The sequence below is a fragment of the Pleurodeles waltl genome, chromosome 11, assembly GCF_031143425.1.
Source record: "Pleurodeles waltl isolate 20211129_DDA chromosome 11, aPleWal1.hap1.20221129, whole genome shotgun sequence".
NCBI lineage: Eukaryota > Metazoa > Chordata > Amphibia > Caudata > Salamandridae > Pleurodeles > Pleurodeles waltl.
Genome location: NC_090450.1, coordinates 931982576 through 932005986, shown reverse-complemented (window position 1 = coordinate 932005986; position 23411 = coordinate 931982576). Strand labels below are relative to the sequence as shown.

At 46.0% G+C, this 23411-nt stretch overlaps 1 protein-coding gene across 1 annotated transcript in view; it reads right to left on the bottom strand.

The window, feature by feature from the left end:
* The window catches only part of RFLNA (refilin A), a 71694-nt gene extending 48670 nt beyond the window's left edge, over positions 1-23024 (bottom strand). Inside the window, exons 1-2 of the mRNA XM_069215019.1 lie at positions 22924-23024; positions 19977-20327 (exon numbers count right to left, since the gene is read on the bottom strand). Coding sequence (XP_069071120.1) covers positions 19977-20198 — 222 coding nt within the window. The 5' untranslated portion in view covers positions 20199-20327; positions 22924-23024. The remainder of the gene's footprint in view (positions 1-19976; positions 20328-22923) is intronic.
* Between the last annotated feature and the right edge of the window lie 387 nt (positions 23025-23411).

The window sequence follows — 23411 nt, the reverse complement described above, 5'->3', positions numbered from 1 at the left end:
TCTTCTTGTTTAAGCACTCTACGAGAGTGCATGTGTTTTCCAGCTGTCTCCGCCATGTACTTCTCCCCTCTCTGTGTTCCTCCATGGACAGGAATGCTATGTAGCCTGGTTAATAACTATTGGCAAAGCCAAGAGGGCACAAATGCAGGACCTATTAGCTTTGCCAATGCTTGTTCTTGTTTTCATCCCCTGCCCTTTCGCCTTCTTTCCATTCTTGTTTCTTTTTAGTCATTCACTTCTTTTCTATTATTTCCTCCCTCTCATCATCCTTTCTTCCTTTTTCCTTCCATCTCTGATTCCTTCTTTCATATCTATTTTTTTTATTTATTATTCCATTACATGTTCCTGTATTCTTTCCCTTTACATTTAACTGCCATTCTGTGATCCTTCCTTCTTTATGTCTTTCTTTCCTTGGTTTGCTATTCCTTTCTCTTTCTTTCGTCTTTGTTTTTCTTTCCTTCTCCTTCCATCTTTCTGGTCTTCTTCCCATGTTTCGTGTCCTTCCTTTCTTTCCACCGTGCTTCCTTTCTCTCCATCTTTCGTTCTTTGTTCGCCTTTTTTCTTTTCTTGTTTCATGCTCTCTCAATCCATTAGCCTGTCACTTATTTTCTTTGCCATTTTCATCATGCTTTTCTCTTTCTCTCAGTTATGGTTCTGGCCCCTTTGGCACCACTTCACCTCCTCCCCACAGCTGTGTTATGATAGCTTCTTTCCTGCATCATTTAGGAGCTTCTGTTTCTATCTTGTGACCCTGAGTCATAGATAAAAGTCAAAGAGCAATCTAATCTGACCCAGTGGTACCAGGTATAGAGAGATGATTCTACCTTATGTCCTTGCCTACTAACAAAGCCACCTCCTGCCATCAATGAGTCCATCTGCAGGAGCTCTGACTCCTACACCCAGGACTGCACCAGCCCTTGCAGCAGGTGTACCTTAATTAAACAACAACCAGGCACCCCACCTCGACTGTGGCCTCAGATGCTCTGCCTACAAGCTAGGAAGACCACGCTCTGGCTGCAGTGGTGTAACAAAGTCCCCTGCAGCCCCCACGGTGCAGGTGGGGCCGAGCTCCAGGCCCCCCCCCTAGCACAGAACACTGTGCACGGGCGTCAGGCCCCCTGACTGAGTCCGGGTGGGGTTGTGGGGTCCAGCTACTTTGCAGGGGGCGTCCCCTCAAGTTCCATTACGCCAGTGACTGGGTGATGACTAAATATCGCACCGACTTCATGCATCTCTGATTGGACCACAAAGCCTACCATGGCCTACCCAAGGTGGCCTCACCAGAGGTTCTCTGCGCTAGCTCTCTCCAGAATATTTGCGACTGAATTACAGAAACCAGGTTGTGATGGTAGCAGGGGTTGGTGGGATCATGAAACTGGGACAGTACTTGACAGAACATTTTTTGTTTCTGCCTTACATTTTGTGTACACTTTAAAGCACAGAATACATGAGGGTAGAGTCACAAAGGCATTTGTGAGTATGTGAAGTAGAGCTCCTGTAGTATGCTTTTAGATGCTCTTACACAGCTTTGTGAACTGCCTCAAAACATATAAAATGGGAATCGTCAAATGGAAAGAACACAAGTTTTCACCAATGGTTTTGCCAATGCTTGCGGGGAAAAAAGTAACAATAAATTGCTTTCTGTGTAAAATGCCTCTAGGGGACATAGAAGAGAACAGTACAATGGTTACGTTTACTTTTCTGATGTGACACAGTCTCAGCTCTCTTCATACGCAAGACTCCTTATACAGTCTTACCCAATATTTTATAAACAAATTATACACACATAAAAAAGCAGAAAATTAAGTAGTTACTGAGTCAGAATTAGTTATGTAGTAACACTGGAGCACTGACACTGGGACACAGACATACTATCCCTGCAGTGGCATCTCTAGAAGGGGCCACTTAGGGCCTGCATCTCAGCACCATTTATCCTGGTCCCCCTTTGTGCCCCACAGCCACAGTTGGTGAATGTGCCAGGAAACTACACAGAAAAAATCAGACAGAGTACATTGCATGTCACATTAATTTGTCAAACTACCTTTCATTGCAAAATAGTGTTTGGTAAAAATGTTTAAATCTAATTTTGTATAGCCTTTGTAGATGGGCCCCACCAAATCTGTTTGTTTCCCGATGTCTGCTCTCCGCTGCTGAAATTCACTTCTAGAGACCAGTGTCAAGAATATGGTGTAGACCCTGGGAAAGACATTGGGAATTAGGCACAAAGATGCCAAACCCTGATGTAACAGTCACTGAGGTCGAGGACACCAGGGTGGCAGAAAAAGGGTCGTAGACGCGAGCACAGCCCAAAGGCACGCAACTGTTGACAGCCATCAGTGCTTAGAGGCAGGGCTGGACTGGTCTACAGGCAATCTGGCAGTGCCAGAATGGCTGGTCTGACAGATTAGTGTATGGGCAGTTTTTTTGGCTGCTTGTGGGCCAGTTTTATGGTCTGGTGGGAGATGTTAGTGTTGATTTATCTGCAGTGCGTAATTTGTAAATAAAAAGGTGCTGGTGCTTTAAGCCCTCCTCTTAAACGACATCTCGAACCTCTTCAATCCATTTAAAGCCACTCCCTGCCCCTTCAGCTCATTCTTGCAGCTTTCTACTTTCTCCCTTTGTGACACTTTTTCGTTTTTCCCTTCATTCGTCTTTCCCATATCTGTCTTTTGCTCGCAACAAATGCTTGAGGCAGAAGAATAAGGCCCGGCCCTCAAAAATAAGTGCAGGTGCTCAGCACCGGAAAGAACAAGCACAAATTAAGCACTGTTTATCTGACATTATCACAAGCATTGTCTGCAGCAAGCACAAATGCATGCAGTCTCCCATACCATGAAAGAACCTTATAGACCTTGTTTTTACAAGTTTAAAATTCACCTATGTCTCCCATACCATGAAAGACCATATAGACCTTGTTTTAAAATTCACCTGATATGTGGCCTACAATTTCTGTTATCTGATTCGCTAATGGAGACCTCTTTTAATTTCTTGCCAGGGCCTATTTTCAGTACTGACACTGCTTAGAGCAGGAGTATTCTAACTGGGGGACGAGAACCCCTAGGGGGGCCTCAAGTGACCCCGGGGGGCGGGGGGAGGGGGGGCGACAGGCTCCAGCCAAAAAGCATTAAACAGATGTTTTGTTTTAAGCAGAAACATGTTATTGCATTTTTAAAAAGGTTACAGTACCCAACTACAATGTTTAAATATGTCTAGACATATTTAAACATTGCTACCTTTATAAAATATTTGTTAAAAATTCTGAGGGGGACCAATCATTTTTTTTTTCAACTGGGGGGGTGGCATTAAAACGTTTGGAGACCACTGGCCTAGAGGCAGAGCAAATGGTGTACCGAGTTTACAAAAATGCAGAAAAACACACACGATTGTGACACCATGAGATATTGGGATATACCACTCTGTGTAAAATGTCAGTACTGGTAAGAAATTGCACACCACATCGTCGAGAGATTTCAAGTTACAAGCAGGCCACACAAGTGTTTCATTTGGTATTGCTGATTTCTTTTTAAACTAATCACAGTCACTTAAACACAGTTTTCGCCACTAATCTGTACATTAAGTGCAGCCATTGCGTCGAGGTGCAGGTGAACTGCACGTGACCACAGGCGCCCCCGCATCACCAGGGTGACAGCCTGTAAAAATGTGTGCAAGGCCAGAGCGAGTTAATTATTCACTTTTTGGGGAAACAGCAGTCACATTCCTCCTGCGAAAGAAACTGCAGTATAATTACCACGTGCAGATTTGCTCCCAGAGGACAGTCAGCAAAGTCAAACAAATCACAGAAGGCGCTCTCCTTGCTTCTATGTGTTATAATGCCTGATGAGTATGACCAGGGCCACTGGAATTATGCGATTCCTCGGCTGTGCCTTTTTCACAAAATATTGCGTTTGCCAAACAGTACATTATCTGCTGCAAAATCTGCAGCTTTTAACAAAAAAAATTGTTTCTGGCTCAAAAGGATCAAAGGCTACTAAAAAGGCAGCGAGGTGGGTTCCTGCGCAGAGGAAGACCCTTTGCAAAGGTTTACTGGTCATCTTCCTGTTGCTTTTACCAGTATTTCGTTTTAAACTGGTACTAATGATGTGAAATCTTTGTCCAGACAGTATTTCGAAGTGTAAAAATTACAAAATAATGTAGTGTCAAAAAATGTGCTGCATTATGCCGCATAATTTGCTTTTTTTCTTGCTGCATAATTTAGTCAACCCTGCTGCATAATTTGATGCTCTACTGCCGCATATTTCCAGGGGTCCGGAGTATTACTAAAAGCCATATTAAATTGATTCTCCTCTGCCACATAATTCCAGGGGCCCTGAGTATTACTAAAAGCCTTGTTTACACCATGGCAGGCTGTTGCCAGAAGGTCAGAGGCCATGACCTTTGCCCCCTGGTGGTGGGTCGTCTGCCTTATTTTGAGATCCCCTCCAGCCTGACAGGGCTTTCCGTGAAGGCAGCCACCACAGTGATGTCTCCCTGCACAGGGCTGCAGCTTCGCCGAGCAAGCACCATGTTTAAAGGGGCCAATGGGTACATTTCTTCCTTATTTAGAGGAAGGGAGTTTGTTTTCTCTAAACAAAATACAAATGTTCCCAATGTGCAGGAAGTTATCTCCCTGTCCCTGCATTTTCCCCGACTTTTAGTCTGTCACGCCTGACATGGAGGGTAAAGGGCATGAAACATCTGCGACCCTAAACACACCTCATTAGGCAGACCGGCCTCTATGTCAGAGGTTTACCAGCGGAGTCTGTTGTGGCAGACTGTAACAGGCATTTGCAATGCAACGGGTCTCGCGTTTGCTCATGTTAGAGCCGATAGCGTTGTAAACTCCTAACCCGACTTTTCACCTATCGGGCAAAAGTGCATTTATATACGTAACCCGAAAAAGTGCAATTAACTATGTAAAGCGCTCGACTTCTGCCAAGCGAGATCGTGCTCGTAAATTAGAGAAAAAGGAGTCCACAAGCCCGATGGAAAACAGCGAGCCTCGCATGTTTTCTGTACTTGGTCGCTGCGCTCGAGGAGGGCTAGCCACCGGAAAAGACATGACATATGTGTGCCTTCGACTAATGAAAGCAAGCAGATTTTATTAGGCAAGCCCAAGAAACAATAAAAAACACTGACGTGACGTTGACAGGGCTCCGAGCCCTTTTCTGAACACTAAAGAGTCTCGCTGCGATACGCATGCGCGAGCGCATGCAACGCAGGCTCGACCCTAAAAAGAGTGTGGCATGTGCATCATTTAGGGGTCGCCCCGCAACCCTGGCTTGCCCGCTGTTGCCCCTGGCACTGCCCTTGCGACCCCTGGACTTAGAAGTGGCAAAATCCGTGCCAGAACACAGTGGCCGCTCTCGGTTGGGGCTCCACTCTCTATGTTTTCTGTCAATTTTCTTTTACAATAATAGTGAAAAATACGATATTATTCACTTTTAGTGTAATACAAATGGGATACAATTAGCTGGAATATGACCTTCCCTAACAACGGAGGTATGTAAAAACTGCTTTTAATGATATATCGTGTGCGTTCTTGCCAGTGAGTGTGTGTTTATATGAGAGTGTGTGTAACTGTGAACGTGTGTATGTCTAAGCATGTGTACGTGAGTGTGGTGAAGGGCAAAGCGTAACGGAAGTGATGTCACTTCCGCTACTCCTGCCATTTTGGTGATCGATGACGTCTATGAAGTGGGGGGGGGGCGAGTTTGGGGGCGGTGCTCCTACGTCACCTAGCTATAAATAAGGCGTTAATCATGGGAGATCTTTTTGAGCCTTCTTGGCAATGCGCACTGTTATACCCTGAAGTCCTTTTGCAATTGGTAACATGCCTTGACCCTAAGGCCTACTTTACTGAACGTTTCCCTGTGTTAGGGCCTAAAGATTGTTTTAAACTAGGAGAGTTTACTCTGCTTTTCAATCGTTCCTCCTTGTCTTGAAGCCGTAGTAACAGGCCATTAAGCCAGAAAAGACAGTTTAAGACTGGCTAAAACCAGGAAGGCGAGTCAAGAGACTCTCATCAGTTAGGGAAGAGAGATCTTATTTATGAAATGTGGCCCTGCTTTAAAGCATCCTTCAGACTGTCCTAAGCAACAAAGACAGATTTAAGAATGTTTTGAAGCATGAGGGACAGTCCAAAGGCTGTCTCAAGCTAGGAAACGTGGAACTGTTTTACAAGGCCTTTCTTTTGCTTAAAACAGTCTTTAAGCCATCTTAGGATCATTGGGTCCCCCCTGCAGTAGTAGTGACATGTCAACCAAGGGTGGATGAAGTCCCTCCAGTATGAGGACGGGCTCAACGTTACAAATCTGTTGTTCACAACGATTCTGTCGTGAGATCCCCATTTTCACCAACTGTTCACAAGTATAAATGACCTTGTCGCTTACCCTCATGACTGTACGCGGCCTGTCAGACAGCAGACCAACGCACGAGTGGAATGCGCTTCATATAAAGGTTTTGAAAGCTATGTCCATCCAGTTCTATGTAAGTTATGGTTAAGGCACACATTTAGTTTCACTCAACAATAGAGACATTTCCCTCTGGCTGATGTAGCAATAAGAAAAATGGGAAAATTCGTGAGCCAGGGGTAGCCTAATAATTGGTATCTAAGCCAGAGAACCTTAGCACTCCCCTAGTTGCAACTTGGGTTCGTACTTTCATTAGGGGCGAGTGAAAAGCGCTCAGTCCCCTGATGTAATCTCTCTTTGGGCTTCTAACCACACCCATGTCACGTCAGTCCCTTTTGTGGACTTGCCTTTTCAAATCTGCTTGCATTCATTAGTGTAAGGCATGCATACATCATGCCGTTTCCGGTGTTTAGCCCTCCTCGAGCGCAACAACCAACTACTGGAAACATACAAGGCTCCATGTTTTCCGTATGATTTCTGGACTACTTTTTCTCTTTATTTCGCAGCGCGATCGTGCTATGTTTTACACAGCGCGATTGCGCTTCTCTTTTTTTCTCCATTTAATGTGGAAAGAAAAGTCTGGTTAGGAGTTTACAGCGCTAATAGCTCTAACTCAACGTAATGCGAGACCCGTTGCACTGCAAATGCTTGTTTTTACATTAGTAGCACTTTCCACCAGGACTGCAACACTAGTGATCGACAGGAAGTAGTCTCCCACATAGTGCTGCTGTCTATTTAGCGTGACACAGCTAGGCACTGATGAATGTAGCCACACCAGTAATGCACAGAACCAATGCTTCTCAGCAGAGCTGGCATATTAGTAATTCATCTTTCCAGTACTTCCCAGGAGTGCTGTCATACTATTAATGCATAGAACCAGTACTTCTCACTAGAGATGGCATACTAGTGATGCATTGAACTAGTACTTCACATCAGAGCTGTCTCGGCAGTGATGCACAGAGCTGTCATACTAGTAAAGCACAGTACCAGTTCTCCTCAGCTGAGCTGTCCTATTAGTGCACAGTACCAGTACTTCTCAGCAGTGTTTATACTAGTAATGCACAGTACCAGTTCTCCTCAGCTGAGCTGTCCTGCTAGTGCACAGTACCAGTACTTCTCAGCAGAGTGTTCATACTAGTAATGCACAGTACCAGCAGAGTTGTCATACTAGTAAAACCCAGTACCATTTCTTCTCAGCACAGCTGTCTTACTAGTAATACACAGTACCAGTACTTCTTAGCTGAGCTGTCATGCTACTAAAGCACAGTACCCGTTCTTCTCAGCAGTGCTGTCTGACTAGTAATGCACAGTACCAGTACCTCTCAGCTGAGCTGTCATACTAATAAAGCACAGTACCAGCTCTCCTCAGCTGAGCTGTCCTATTAGTGTACCGTACCAGTACTTCTCATCAGAGTGTTCATACTAGTAATGCACAGCACCAGGTCTCCTCAGCTGAGCTGTCCCGCTAGTGCACAGTACCAGTACTTCTCAGCAGTGTTCATACTAGTAATGCACAGCACCAGGTCTCCTCAGCTGAGCTGTCCTGCAAGTGCACAGTACCAGTACTTCTCAGCAGAGTGTTCATACTTGTAATGCACAGTACCAGTATGTCTCAGCAGTGTTGTCATACTAGTAAAACTCAGTACCAGTTCTTCTCAGCACAGCTGTCTAACTAGTAATGCAGAGTACCAGTACTTGTCAGCTGAGATGTCATACTAGTAATGCACAGTACCAGTACTTCTCAGCTGAGCTGTCATACTAGTAAACCACAGTATCAGTTCTCAGCAGAACTGTCATAGTAGTAAAGCACAGTACCAGTACTTCTCAGCACAGCTGTCTTACTAGTAATGCACAGTATCAGTACTTCTCAGCTGAGCTGTCATACTAGTAATGCAGAGTACCAGTACTTCTCAGCTGAGCTGTGATACTAGTAAAGCACAGTACCAGTTCTCAGCAGAGCTGTGATGCTACTGAAGCACAGTACCAGTACTTCTCAGCTGAGGTGTCCTACTAGTAATGCACAGGATCTCATAGTTGGTATATATTTAACTGCATAATGCCACCACTAGTTTACAGGACTGCTGTGCTTTTAATAATAAGTGAAAAATAATTTCTGGATTTAGCGAAGACTTTTTGATTTTACTAACAATTCATTTTATGTATATTATACTTATTGGCACTTCCAAACCTCTTCATCCACTGGGCTGCTACTGTGTCAATCATATGTATCTTCCACCCATCGCAGCATACAGCATTTGGCAATGGGCCAGCCCATTTTAGCCACTGACTAACTTCACTTTCAGTAGCAGCATTCTGCCCTTTCACAAGGAGCACATCCGCACACCAAGTGATTCCCTTAAGTGTCAGGGAGTGCTATGACAATGTGTGTCTTTGAGATCAAACAAAAAATAATTTTGCTCTTAGACAATGTTTTTTTAGATGAATGAGGGTCCATAGGCTTCTCACCAATAAAGTTTTGCAAAAACCATGAAAAAACGAAACAAGCACTGACATCCAAAAAGGCTGATGGCCAACACCAGACCCACAGGCTAGCCATTGCTTGATTGTACTTGGAATCATCAAACATAAACAAGCATTGCAAATCTTGAAATACTGCACATCAAAGCATGACAGCAGATGCCACTGACTGTAGGCAGCCTCCTTTTTATATCAAACATTTTTACTGACTTTTTTGGCACATGATTAAAAACTTGGGCATACGCTCTGGAACATATCATAATAAACCAAGGAGAAACATCTGCACATCCCACAGTAAACAAATGGTACATGTTCGTCGACATCGTCCCCAACCCTTTCAATCCATCCCGTAATAGGCCGGCCATTCCCCCTCTTCATGTCTTGGCATAGCTCAGAGGACACCCATGTGTGGAGTATAGACGCTTCTCCTGCTTCGCACACAAAACAGTGTCCGGTCTCCGCTTCGCCAGGGAGGGGGCTCCAGCAGATTTGCAGTGTTTGGCGATCTCTCTTTTTGCGATCAGTGGCCCGAGCCCCACAAGTGTCCGGTGCCCCTGAAAGCCCCCAAAGGTGATCCAGGATGCTCAGCAGGGCAACCTTCAGCAAGGCTTTACTCGGGGTTCCCAGTAGGCAGTGAAACAAGTTTTTGTGAACAGTATTGTGTCACTTGGTTCCCTAGCCGTTCCAGGCATCCAAAGCAGGTGGGTGATGGAAATCTATGGGCTTTCCCCAGCTCACTGGGTCATAAGGTGAGTGTGATGGAAGTAAGGCAGCCTCATAAAAAAAAAATATATATATATATATCATTATACTTTCAGGAAACCTGAGAGTATAGATGTGTCTGTGGCCATGATCACATGTGAATAGAGACAATTCGTATTTCTGCATGACAAAGATTTTGGGTGCCTGGCAATGTCTAAGAAGTATGAATCTACATAGGTGGATTTATATTGCAAAAACCGAACTACAAAGTTAATGAACTCACAGAACAAGAGACGGGGTTTGCAGGTTCCTCCCTCCCAGACAGGAGGTTGAAACAGCACCCCTGCCCGTACACAGCACCGAGGTTCATTGCAAATGCTCTGTCACAAAGTGCATGCTGGACACGTGGACAAGGCAGGCGCTCTGCATTGACTCCCTGCTAAAGACAGTACCAGCACTCTCTTTCATAGCAGCACAGTACTACTTGCACATGCAGTGTCAGGGGCTGCTCGCTGGTAATAGCGGAGGAGGGTTGCCCCCCTTCTCAGTCAGGCAGTGGTAAATAAAATGATAATAAAATAATTTTATTAGCATTTTATTTGTCACTCTCTGACTGAGCCATGCAAGTCTAGGGCGGGGTGTGGCCAGGCCATAGGGAGGAGGTGTGATGGGCACCGTAAAGTGCGCATGTCGGTTTGGGCGGGCATTGTAGGCCGGCCAAACTGACAAGTGCACTTACATTTATCCAACCCAGCTGTGTTACACAGCCGGGTCGGAGAAATGAGACAGGCTCCCTGTGCCTGAGCGAGCCTCAAACCAGCCCGCTCAGGCCAATCCCAGCGCTGCTCTCATGCTTGGTGTAGCATGAGAGCAGCATCTGGATTGGGAGTCAGTGCCTCAGTGACTGCCGGGAAGAGAGGAGCGACGGAGGCAGCAAGGATCGGAAGCGGCAGGTACGATTTTTAAATGTATTTTTAACCCCCTCCCCCACCACCGATCATACCCCTCCTCCCCCCAGTGCCCAACCACCCTTGATTGGCTGCAGCCTCCACTGTGCAGTGTGCTGGTTTCTGGAAAGAGACAGCACGGATGTGTCCTATTGGTGGGTGCTGGCTACCTGAGAACTTCCCTGGGGCACTGCCAGAGTGAATCCTCCTGGTTTGTGGGTCTGTATGTATGTATATGGTAGTTCTATAGCACAAACCTAGCCAAAAGCTAGCGGGGAGCGATACACAACCAAAGATAAGCATAAAGTCAATGAGTGATAGGAGAGGAAACTCAGCTGTGGTCTCTCCCCTCGGCTCTAGTTGCATTTCAGGGCAGTGCGTAACTTCTGTGATCCAACCTAATGACAGAACTATACACAATACATTAAAATATACAATTGAAAAACGGCCAAGTTTCCAACACAATTATCCCATTTTCCAAAATCACCTATGACACCTAACATGAAAATGTTGCTGAAAGTTAGATTACAAGACAAAATAAAAAATACACAGTAAGAGGTACATTTTCAAGGAGTTGCCCAGCACTTGCAGGGTGAAAATAAAATGTCAACAAATTCAAGAAGTAGCAAAGCCAATAAATAGCTCTCGACTTTCGGACCTAGTGCTTGGACAGCACCCCTAAAGCTGTGCATTGTGGCTAAAAAAGAAAAGTCTGAGTTGGACTGGTAAACATAAAGGAGAAAAGTGGAAGCAGGCATGGGGAAAGCAACGCACTAGCGGGTGGAAGCAACGCAATGGCGGGTGGAAGCAGGCATGGGGAAAGCAACGCACTAGCGGGTGGAAGCAACGCAATGGCGGGTGGAAAAACCTCTTTGCGCGCAGGTGGGGAAAGCAACATAGAGGGCGCTGGGCGGAAAGCCCACAGAGAGAAGAATGTGGAGCAGGGGAAGCAAATGGATGAGAAAGCACTATGTGGAGTGGAGAAACACACAGGTGAGGAAACTATGCAAGTGGGAGAAGTAGACAAAGGCAAGAAGTATCACGGAGGGCAGGATGGAGAAAAAAACACACAGGCAGAAAAGAGCAACACGATCATGGCGGAGGGGGAAGCGCACGAGGGAACCAGCTGGAAAACACATGCAGTCTTGCGGGGTGCTTAAACAAAGAGAAAGCAATAGCGCTAAAATAGAGAGCTGTGAAGGACACCTACGGTGTCCATGCTCGGGGGGGGGGGGGGGGGGGAAACAAGCTCAGGAAGAGAAAGTTAAGCCCACAGAAGCTAACGAATAAGAAGCAAGCAAAGGACAGTGACAATAAAGCTAACCAACAGTAAACAATGGCGGCCTCTAAGCACTCTGCAAGGTGGCAGTACATCTTGCAACAGACAGCGCATGCGCTGCCTAGTACCCTAAACCTAAAAATGTAGTGCTGCCCCAGCGCTGCTGACCCCGTCACAGAGTTTAGAAGCAGAATGCACCAGATTTATAGGGTGTCGAGAAACTGGTGAGAACCGCCAGGCGGCCCCTGCACCTCCTCGGCTCTGCAATCTGATTCAGTCCTGTTAAAGCCGCAGCTGGGAAAGGCATATAAAAGGTTTATAGCGAAGAATGTGCTTGCACAGGAACCCAAGAGCCGCGCGCTTTACGGCGGGTTCTGGAGGGGCAGGAGAGCGGCTGGAATGCGGGCGAGCATCCCTTCTGGGATAAACGGGCTCGTGATGCATGCTGGGACGTGGGGTAAACAGGTATTCCCAGGGGGGGCTGCACGGGGGCTACAACTCTACCGTCCGCTGGGCTGGAAGCTCGTGCTGGACTAGACAATCATTTAAGTATACCAATATCACTAATAGACAGAGGCAGCTTTTTTTTGGAAGGACCCCAGTACGTGTACAGGGCAGTAAAGGCTTTTAAGGATTGTAACACTTGTACGGGACAGTGTCGGCTCTTAAGGATTGTAATACTTGTACAGGACAGTACCAGCTCTTAAAAACTGCAACACTTCTATAGGACAGTGCCGGCTCTTAAGGACTGTAATACTTGTACAGGACAGTACTAGCTCTTAAGGACTGTAATACTTGTACAGGACAGTGCTGGCTCTTAAAGACTGTAATAACTGTACAGGACAGTACCGGGCTTTCAGGATTGTAATACTTATACAAATCATTAACGGGTTTTAAGGACTGCAATACTTGTACAGGACAGTCCCGGCCCTTAAAGTTTGTAATACCTGTACAGGACAGTACCGACTCTTAAGGATTGTAATACCTGTACAGGACAGTGCCGGCTCTTAAGGACTGTAATACCTGTACAGGACAGTACCGGCTCTTAGGGACTGTAATACCTGTACAGGACAGTGCCGGCTCTTAAGGACTGTAATACCTATACAGAACAGTACAGGCTCTTAAGGACTGTAATACCTGTACAGGACAGTACCGGCTCTTAAGGACTATAATACCTGTACAGGACAGTACCGGCTCTTAGGGACTGTAATACCTGTACAGGATAGTGCCGGCTCTTAAGGACTGTAATACTTGTACAGAACAGTACAGGCTCTTAAGGACTGTAATACCTGTGTAGGACAACGCTGGCACTTAAAGAAAGTAATACTTGCATAGGGTAATACTGACACTTAACTGTTTATACGACGAGTACACCACTAGCAACACTTCACAGAAGGTCTGCAGTACTTGTACAGGACAGTACCAGATTTTAAGAGGTGTAGTACTTATATAGGACAATACTGGAACTTAAAGAAAATAATACATATATAGGCTAATACTGGCACCTAAATGACTGTAATACGACAAATACAACATTAGCAGCACTTCCCACAAGCATTGCGATGTTTATGTAGGGAGTACCAGCACTTAAGGACTGTAATATAACTAATAAAACGTTACCAGCACTTCACGCAAGCATTGCAATGTTTATGTAGGGAGTACCAGCTCTTAAGGATTGTAATATGACGAATAAAACATTATCAACACTTTGCACAACCATTGCAATATTTATGTAGGGAGTAGCTGCACTTAAGGACTGTAATGTGACTAATAAAACATTAGCAACCTTCGCACAAGCCATGTAATACCTGTGTAGGGCAGTCTCAGCACTTAAGGACCGTAATATGACTAATTAAACATTAGCAGCACTTCCCACAAGCATTGCAATGTTTATGTAGGGAGTGCCAGCTCTTAAGGACTGTAATATAACTAATAAAACGTTACCAGCACTTCACGCAAGCATTGCAATACTTATTTAGGGCAGTATCAGAATTTAAGGACTGTAATATGACTAATAAAACATTAGCAACACCTCGCAAAAGAATTGCAATACTTGTGTAGGGAAGTATCAGCACTTATGGACTGTACTGTGACTAATAAAACATTGGCAGCACTTCGCACAAGCATTGCTATATTTATGTAGGGAGTACCAGCACTTAAGAAATATAATATGACTAACAAAACATTAACAACCTTCGCACAAGCATTGCAATGTTTATGCAGGGAGCACCAGCACTTAAGGACTGTAATATGACAAATAAAACATTAGCAACACTTCGCACAAGCATTGCTATATTTATGTAGGGAATACCAACAGTTAAGGACTGTAATATGACTAATAAAACATTAGCAACACTTCGCACAAGCCATGTAATGCCTGTGTAGAGCAGTATCAGCACTTAAGGACTGCAGTATGACTAAACATTAGCAACACTCCACACAAGCATTGCAATGTTTATGCAGGGAGTACAAGCACTTAAGGATAGTATTGTGAATAATAAAACATTAGCAGCCTTCGCACAAGCCATGTAATAACTATGTAGAGGAGTATCAGCACGTAAGGACTGCAGTGTGACTAATTAAACGTTAGCAACACTCCACACAAGCATTACAATGTTTATGAAGAGACAGCATTAGGACCTGAATGCCACAATAAGAATAATGGACTAGTACTGGCACTTCACAGAGTACTACAGTCCAGTTTTGGGACAGTAACTGCACGTCTTAGTACAGATTGCACAACCTGTACGTAAGCGCCACCGCACCATGCACTGCAGGTACCAGCACTTCTTCTCAACAGCCCTGTAATGGCTTTAATGGACGTGTACCAAGGCTTCTCAGAAGCACTTCTGCCAGGCACTGTGCAAGGGAATGGACTCTTCACCTCTTGCACTTCAATCGCTGGAAAGTGCCAATGCCTGTGTGACGAGTATGCAGTCCCGGCGTGCACTTTACGCACAGAGTACCGGGGGCGCCTCAAGCAGGGCTTGGGTTTCCGGGGAGGTCAGGGCTCACATTCCAGCGGGTGCTGGGGGGCCCTGTGTAAATACTGCCATTGTCTGCCAGCCGCTGTCCCTGGGCGCTCAGCAGCCAGCGAGGCGCGGCCCTCCCTCAGCAGACTCGCCCTCCAGGGCAATGCCAACCCCAGCCAGTGCCACCTGCTTCTAGGCAATACCACCTCTCACAGACAATACCACGACCTTCCAAGTAGCCCAAACCCGCCCAATATCACCCCACACAGCCAATGCCAGATTTTCCAAGCCAATGACATGATGCCCCAGCCAACTGCCCCCCCTTCGAGACAGTGCCAGCCACAGCTTACCGCTTCTTGCCAATACCACCTTTCCCAGCCAATACCACCCCATGCAAATACACTCGTCCCAGTAAAGGTTATAACTATCCCCCTCCCCAGCAAACCCCACAGCCGCTTCCAGCCAACACCACCCTCTCCAAGCCAATGTCACCCCATCCCATTCAATGCCACCCCCAGCCTTTAACTCCCCCCTTTCCAGACAATACCACCCCCTCCCAGTTAACCCATCCAATGGCACCACCTTCCAGTGAACGCCACTGCCTCCCATTCAATGCCACCTTTCCAAGCCTACGCCACCGCCTTCCAGCCAATGCCACCCTCCCAAGCCTATGCCACTCACTTCCAGCTAATGCCACCAAGCCCACATCACCTACTTCCAGGGAACGCACCCCATGCCAATGACACGCATTCCAGGCTATACCTGAAGAAAGTGAAGCACAACGAGCGCAAACATTACCATATTACAAGTAAATGTGTCTGTATAAGATGTTCCATCGACCCCCCTAACTGGACACCTAAGGAATCTGAAACACAGCAAAAGGAAGAGCTGCCCAGGGTCACAAGATGTGGATTAGTGGTGACACCGGGAATAGAATGCAGGTCTTTAAGTGCAGCAACCCACAGTGTCGCCACCGGACACATCCCACCGCCACTCGCTCAAACTGCTTGGGTGTTTGACCACTTGGGCGCTATTCACAAAGTTTTGTTTTTTTACCAGAGTAGGTGTGTCTTTCACCTGCCACAAACGTGATTTATTCCGGAATCAAACGGCTTAATATACAAAGCACTTTCTGTGGTTAACTCACGATTTCCCCTAAGAAAGGCTTGCATGGCCCTGATTTGATTCACAAATCTGTTTTTTCATTAGTAAACATGACTTATTCTCGGTAACTTTTGTGTACGTCATACCAAAGTGTGGAGTAGAACGCACCTACTCACAGAAAATACTTAGATAATCCATTTAGGAGTAATCCACACCAAAGACAGGAGTAAATTACATTGGCTCTCACAAAAAACCTTTGTGAGTGATGGTGCACGGTCACTGGGGGACCCCCTATTCTTCCTTCCAATAAAACTCAGCTCCTCATCCCTGAGGTTGAGTCATTAAACCACGACCCCCGCCAGTGGCAGGCACGCCTTCTAGTGCCACCGAAGGCAACTTACTTACCGCATTTATAAAATGTGAAAATACACAAGCATGGCCAAAACAATGTAAGCAATACATATACGAGGGCACAGTCACTGAAATTGTTTATCCATTCCTTTGTAACCCTGGAGTAACTGCTCCAAAGTGATCACACTGTGCAACAAATGTGACACAGTGACAAGTGTGTTGTAAAAACTTGTCCTTCGACTCAGGAGGATTTGCGGACAAGTATGACCTTGTGAGTCAAATTGTATTATGGTCATCGGCGCTTTGACCTCTACGTAGAAATGGAGGTCATTGTAAAGGCAGCGAGTGACTGGGAGAGCGCTCAACCTGTAATTTTGAGGGGACGGGTCATGGGTGAATACAGCAGAAGTTATGTCCATCACTGAGGGCCCTATCTACTTCTTAATTCACTCCCCTGGGTGATTCACTCATGACTTCCCCTTCTAAATTACCTGTTCTGTGCTCTCCCAATTACTCACTCTCCTGGTGATGGCCTCAATATCTGTGTAGAGGTCGAAACGCCCTCAACACGTATTTAATTCCAACTCTGGCCACATTCCCTGCTTGATTCACTCATGACCCGTCCCCTCTAAATTACAGGTTGAGCGATATTCAGATGACTGACTGTCCTGATGATGACTGGTGACCTCAATATCTGCACTGAGGTCGAAACGCTGCGGGATATAATACAATGAAACTCGAGTGGCCGTACTTGTTCTTGAATCCTAAATCGAGAGGCTTTTGTTTTACGTGTACACACTTGTCACTCTATCACGTTTGTTGCACGCTGCGATCACTTCTCGGCGGAACACCCCATTGCCATCAAGGAATACATAAATAATCCCTTGAATATGGATTGTTTACATTCTTGTGGACATGCTTATTTTATTATGTTCTAAATATGATAAGTGGCACATCTGTGGGTGCTTCTTGCATCCATCTGAATTGTTAATTGCTTTCAAAAATGAGCCTAGTGTGAACCTTGTTTTTCTGTATTTCAGGTGATTTCCCATAATTCCCTGTTGGCATATTAGTTATCCCTTGTTTACTATTGGAGGCAACCTAGGCACTAGACAACAGCCTCTACATTCAAGCCAATATCAGTCGACACATATGTTGTAAGGAGTTTCGTACTGCCAGGCAAAAGTATAGTTTGCCATTTGGATGCTCCCCCTACCCTAGCAACATGGACTTTTTGGGGGAAGGCCGTACGGGGCGGCGGGACGGGGGGAGGAAGGGGCGCTTTTGTTGTAATCTGGCGCCTACTGATATTCTTTGTGGTCGCCCCGGAAGGCAGCCGCCCCCAAATCTTAGAAGGCAGTTTAACTCGGAGTTCACATCTCCTTCCTTCCTGTCTAAAAAAAACCCTTAGATTTTACTGTTCTGCAGTCAACATCCCAGAAGCACTAAACTCAGGTTCCAAAAGCTCTATTAGACTACAAAATAATAATAAGGCGCCATACAAAAGCACATAACATGACGACAAGACCACACCCACTGACCTCTCTCCAGCAAGCTATACACCGGTGTTCCAAAATACCCTCTCGATGCCTCGTTACTTACGCCTCCTTTGATGTGCCTACCAGGCGTGCAATGAATGCACACAGGTTTCCGTGCAGCGGCCCGTGGATGTCAGACTGCAGCTGGCACTGAGCTGGGTCCCCTCCAGGCGGGCACTCACCTGCTGAGACTCTGCCCAGACCGCGGGCCTGCCTGCTGGCCCAATTTCCTTCCCCTACGAGAACAGTAATGTGGCAATACGTCTGGTGCAAGGGCACACAGTGCTGCCCGTTCTTTCATTGCCAGTCCACATTGTTGCCACATCCCGAGGCCTGAATGAGAAGCTGCGCACAGACCCGGCCCCATGGACAATAGCTGCTCTCTGTACGATTGCAAAGAGGGAAGTGTCAGGCGCGGGTGGCGTATATTTCTAATATGGTCTATCTAGGCGCTAGTTTCACTGATAGTAACCCCCAGGACTTCTACAGAAAGGAGTCTTAGTCAGCAGACATTGTTTACACGCAGGACCACCGGGCACCCCGCCAGGAGGAGGGTCCAAGCCACGACTTGAGAGAGACGATGACTAGGTAACTGATTTCCATTTAGTTTCATTGCGTGTAAATGTATTTTATGTGGATATACTGAAAATCTGGCATGGACCTTGAAGCATTAGACCGACACTGAAAACCACTGGTCGAACGCAATGCTACTGGCAATGGTGGTTTCTAGCTATCTCAAGAGGGTGCACTCAAACGTCACAGGAAAGAGGTGATTTCCCAGAATACATCGGTTCGTGCTTGTATCTGAGCCCCGGCAAGTTGAAACCTCTGAGAATTTGTGCACCTGGACAGCTCTAGCACCCTATTAAAGTATTCTATTGTGGCCATAGCGGAATTATTTTCTGACTGCTAGTGCCATCTCGAATCTACGTCATTTCCGGCACCCTTACTTTGACAACAAAGGATGGTCTGACCACACCATCCACTTACCCCAAGGACTCAGGTGATGTGTGAATACTTAACATGTTTTCTCTGCATGGAAAGTTATAAATAGGGCATCATTTAAAGGTATGGAAACAAACTGAGGTAAGAAACAGCAATCAAAGATGGTACCTTAACTTCTGAATGTGTCTATTGTACAGCGTGTACTGGTGATAATATAAAATGGTACCAGCCAGTGTCTCTGTTCCCTTTCTAGCTCTGATCAGATGAAGGATGCTTTCGTGTGTGCTGCACAGTCTCTAATTCACTAAACTGGAAAGGCAGTGTCACACCCACAGACCCTCAATCATTCAACTCAACCGCTACAGCTCCAAGCCACTGACAGTGGCTTCACCCACAACCCATAAAATACTAGACCCACTGTGAACAAACCCAGACTGCCCAGGAATCACAAGGTCACGCCAAGAGACACCACTTGGATGAGGCCTGCTCCATCATCTTCACAATCGAGGAGGAAGAGCATGGGTGGGGTGGCAGAACTTACCCCCTGTAGTAGGTTCATGCAAAGATGTTTTTACAGCAGCGAAATTCCCCCGGTTTTATTACTTTGATAAGTTTGTTAAATGTATGCAGACTTTGCTTTTACAAGAGTTCTTCTAACCACAGTGACCAATACATGCTGAATCTGTCTGAATCTGTTGCTGTAAGTTTACCCATAGTGACAAAAATTGATGAAGAAAATCTGAATTTTCGGGCAAATATGGGAAAGTGACAAACTCTGAAACTTAGTGCAGTTCCCAAGATTGCAAAATCAACAATTGCAACTGTGCACACACCTACTTAGTAGATGTTGTTGAAATCTAGCGGGAGTGTAAGCCTTCCAAGCTGATTTAGCACCACAAATATCAAACACGACAACACTTAACATATGCCACAGCACCCCGGAGGCCCATGCGACCACGACTCGCCCATATCTGAAAAAGTGTGGATAAGTGGGGATTAGAACTCAGTCTTTCTGGCTCTGCAGGTGGCAATTCACCACAGTCATTGAACCTCTACCAGGGTGTTCGCCATCTGCTGCATCCTTGCTTCCACCATCACGATACAACCAATCACGGCTCTGCTTTGTAGCTAGGTTTGTGCTATATGTCACATACATAGATGCATACATTGCTCTGTCATGGAGGTAATGGCCAAGGGGTGGAAGTGAATCAAACAGGACATCTTTTGGGAGGATGCTAGACAGGCCTTACCACTTTGCCTCCTTTGGTGTCTTGTCTGCAGCCGTGTCCTGGGTGGTCGATGAAGGACGTGACGCTGCCCACAGACTTGCCTTCCACGACCCCGGGCGACATGGAGTAGAAAGGTGGGCTGGGGCTGGGAGGAAGGCCGGAGTCTGGACTATCCAACAAGCCTTCCCGGTTCTTGTCCTTAAGGCCGTCTCCCATCCCCTGGAGGTTCAGGTGACCGACCATGTCTGGGAAACCCCCAACCAAATCCAGGGAAAGGGCACCTCCAACCGGCGTGGCCAGCTCTGCACCCTGGCACAAACTCAGAGCCCAATGTGCAGCGTGAGAGGGAACACGTTGAAGAGCCGGGGAAACCTAGAGGAAGACAACATGACGTTAGACAACCATGTACAGACGTAACGCACAAGACACAACAAACTGTCATAATATTTTGTATATCAGATCATTTCACAAGAGGTCTCAGGACTGCATTGATTCCACATTCCAAATGGAACCTTCAATCATGATGCTTTTTGAAAATCCAGCAGTGCCAGCTGTGCACCCACTGAGCAAACAACTGTGCACTACCTGAGGAAGGCACAAGTCGAAACATTGTGGTGTAAATATATGTTTGTTCTTTGGTGAGTCCATCAGTTTGACTCACTTCTTTCATGGATATTTAGGCCCGTATTTATACTTTTTTAGCGCCGCAGTTGCGTCATTTTTTGACGCGAAAGCGGTGCAAACTTACAAAATATAATGGTATTTTGTAAGTTTGCGCCACTTTTGCGTCACAAAATGACGCAAATGCGGTGCTAAAAAAAGTATAAATATGGGCCTTAATTTCTTTATGACTCTTTGTATCCTTTGGGATCCAGATTTTTGCCCTGGCTGGCTGTTGTTTTCCTGTGATCGATCGATCGATCTATCTATCTATCTATCTATCTATCTATCTATCTATCTATCTATCTATCTATCTATCTATCTATCTATCTATCAATCATTAACTTCTATTTCAGTCGAAACAGCTTTGTCTCACCACCCCTGCTCAGATGCTTCCCATTCTTTCATTACTGTTTCCAGTCTTCCCTAAGAGACTCCCCCATTAATTCTCAAAAACCTTTTAATTCAAGAAGCACTCTTCCTCCCAAAAATTACTGCATCTCGTGCTGCCCTTAGGCTTGAAAAGCCCTCTCCCACTCCAACTCATCCGCTCCACAGGTGTGAAAATGTGATAATAGTGAACCTTTCCTTGCAGGGTTTGTTGCACCTTCATTAATTTTATGTCATTTTTTTGACATTTTAGAGGGGCCTCTAGTGACTGATGCTACCACAAGTCTCAAAACCCAGCCAGACGTGGTGTAACAGAGGGGCACACCAGGATGCTCATTGTTAGAGCTTCTTGAGGGTGCGGGGTTGGTTAAACCGAGCTGGATGGCCTCTTCAAGAATATAAAAGGCACATTCATGAAGGTAGAAGGGCAGTAAAGCGGGCTAGCCAGGCAAATATTTGCTCTTCGGTCTGGGAATATGGTGTTATTGACAGATCCCCCCACGTGCTATTAAAACCAGGTCAGTGTCGCTGTGCTGCACCTGTGAGCACGTGACTCTGTTTATTTACCAAACTGCACCAGCAAGAGCTTCGCAAAAGGTTTTATTATTAATAACAATGATCGTATCATTTATAGAGCGCATTATTCACGACCGAGGAGGCAGCTTGGCGCTGAGCTCATAAATTAAACTGCGGGGGAAGGGATGGCAGAGATTTTTAGTATTTGTGTTCTGTGATTATTTGCAAAGGGGGCTGCTCAGCTCAAATTTCGCACAAACCAGCCACTCCTTTCCTTACCCCAATTAACTGCGTGCACCATTTACTGCAGCAGCCGGGCACCAGAGATTAGGTTTCCTTGCAGTGTCCAGAAAATCTGTGTTTTGTTTGTCAAAGCTGTAAAACGTTACCGATAATCTCCATGAAGCATTAAAATTTCTACAGAAAACTCAGGAAGGACATTTCTTTTGGAGCTTTAGAGAAGTTTCTCCTACGGTGTCTTCTGGGCTCCTGTCCCAAAGCCTGCTGGTTAGATGGGTCGGTGGGTTAAGCTGCAAAGATCTGTGTGTAACATTACTTACAAGTTAACTTTGCAGCAGGGCTGGCTCGGCCTATCGGCTTTCTAGGATCGATGCAACAAGGAGTATACCGCTGGTTAGTAAAAACTCTTACTGATCAAGTGGAAGGTAGGTCAGCATGTGGTCTGCGATGGGCAGCACATGGGTGCTGTTATGAACGTGAAATTAAAGTGCCACTATTCTCTAATTAAATCAGTTATCCTGACTAAGGCTGGCAGTGCCCACTTAAAAGTGCCGGCCCTGCGAACTTAAAAGTTCTGAACCGCTCAGAATATCAACATCTATAACATTAACGTATAGCAGTTCTGCTGAAGGGTGCAGACATTGTAGTAGGACTTCCTGTTAAAAAGTGCAAATACTGTTCAATGAAAAGTGTAGGGACCCTGCTGCGGAGTGCCGGCACTGCCCCATTAAAACGAGAGCAGCCCTGTTGAAAAGTGCAGGTACTGGCACATTAAAATATCAGCAGCTTTACTGGGAAACGGTATTGTTATGGCACTGAAAGACTTTCTGAGAAGTGTTAGCCAGCCGGTAGCGACCCATTCAACGTACAGCACAGTACTGCCCTGTGGTAAGTACAGCATCCCCTGCTCACAAGTGCAGGCACTGCCTGGCCCACCGAAGCGACAGCAGGCTATACATTTACTGTGCTTGCCCTTTAAAAGCCCATCAGCCCTGGTGCGAAGTGCCAGTACTGTGACATTTAAAGTGCTGTATTCCACTCAGCAGAGCAGACTCCTGAAGGCTGGCGTACCTGCCTATTTAAAGTGCTGCAAGTGCAAGAGAGGAGACCGCGTCGGAAGAATCGCTTTAAAGCTCAGCAGAGCAGCAGAACCAGCACTCACCGCTTGTAAGGAGGTCCGTTCCGGCCCCGGGACTGTTGCAGCTCTGAGCTCCCTCCACCCTCGCCCTCTGACTATGAACCGCACTGAAGGCACTGCCTGCTTTTCTGCATTCCCTGGCTCCTAGAGAGAGAGGCATGCGTGTACTCCGTGTCACGTGGCACGCGCTGCAGCCCGATCCAAGCAGGGCGCAGAAGGCATGTGCCTCCCAATAAACCCTACATGAACATTAAACACTGGCACGGGGCAACAAGAAATGTAGCTTGCAAAAACACTTACAAATGTGTATATCAAAAAGAGAGCAGGAGATTTGTGGGGTAAATTAAATCGCTACATGTGCGTTAGATAAAAGAATGACAATAAAACACTATAACGATTTCCTAGAATTAAATACAAAAAATAAGACTACACACGTATTAATATTGTTGCGTAACAAATTACATTTTCTTTAAAACTGCATTGGAAGCTGAGGACAATGACAAACATAATAC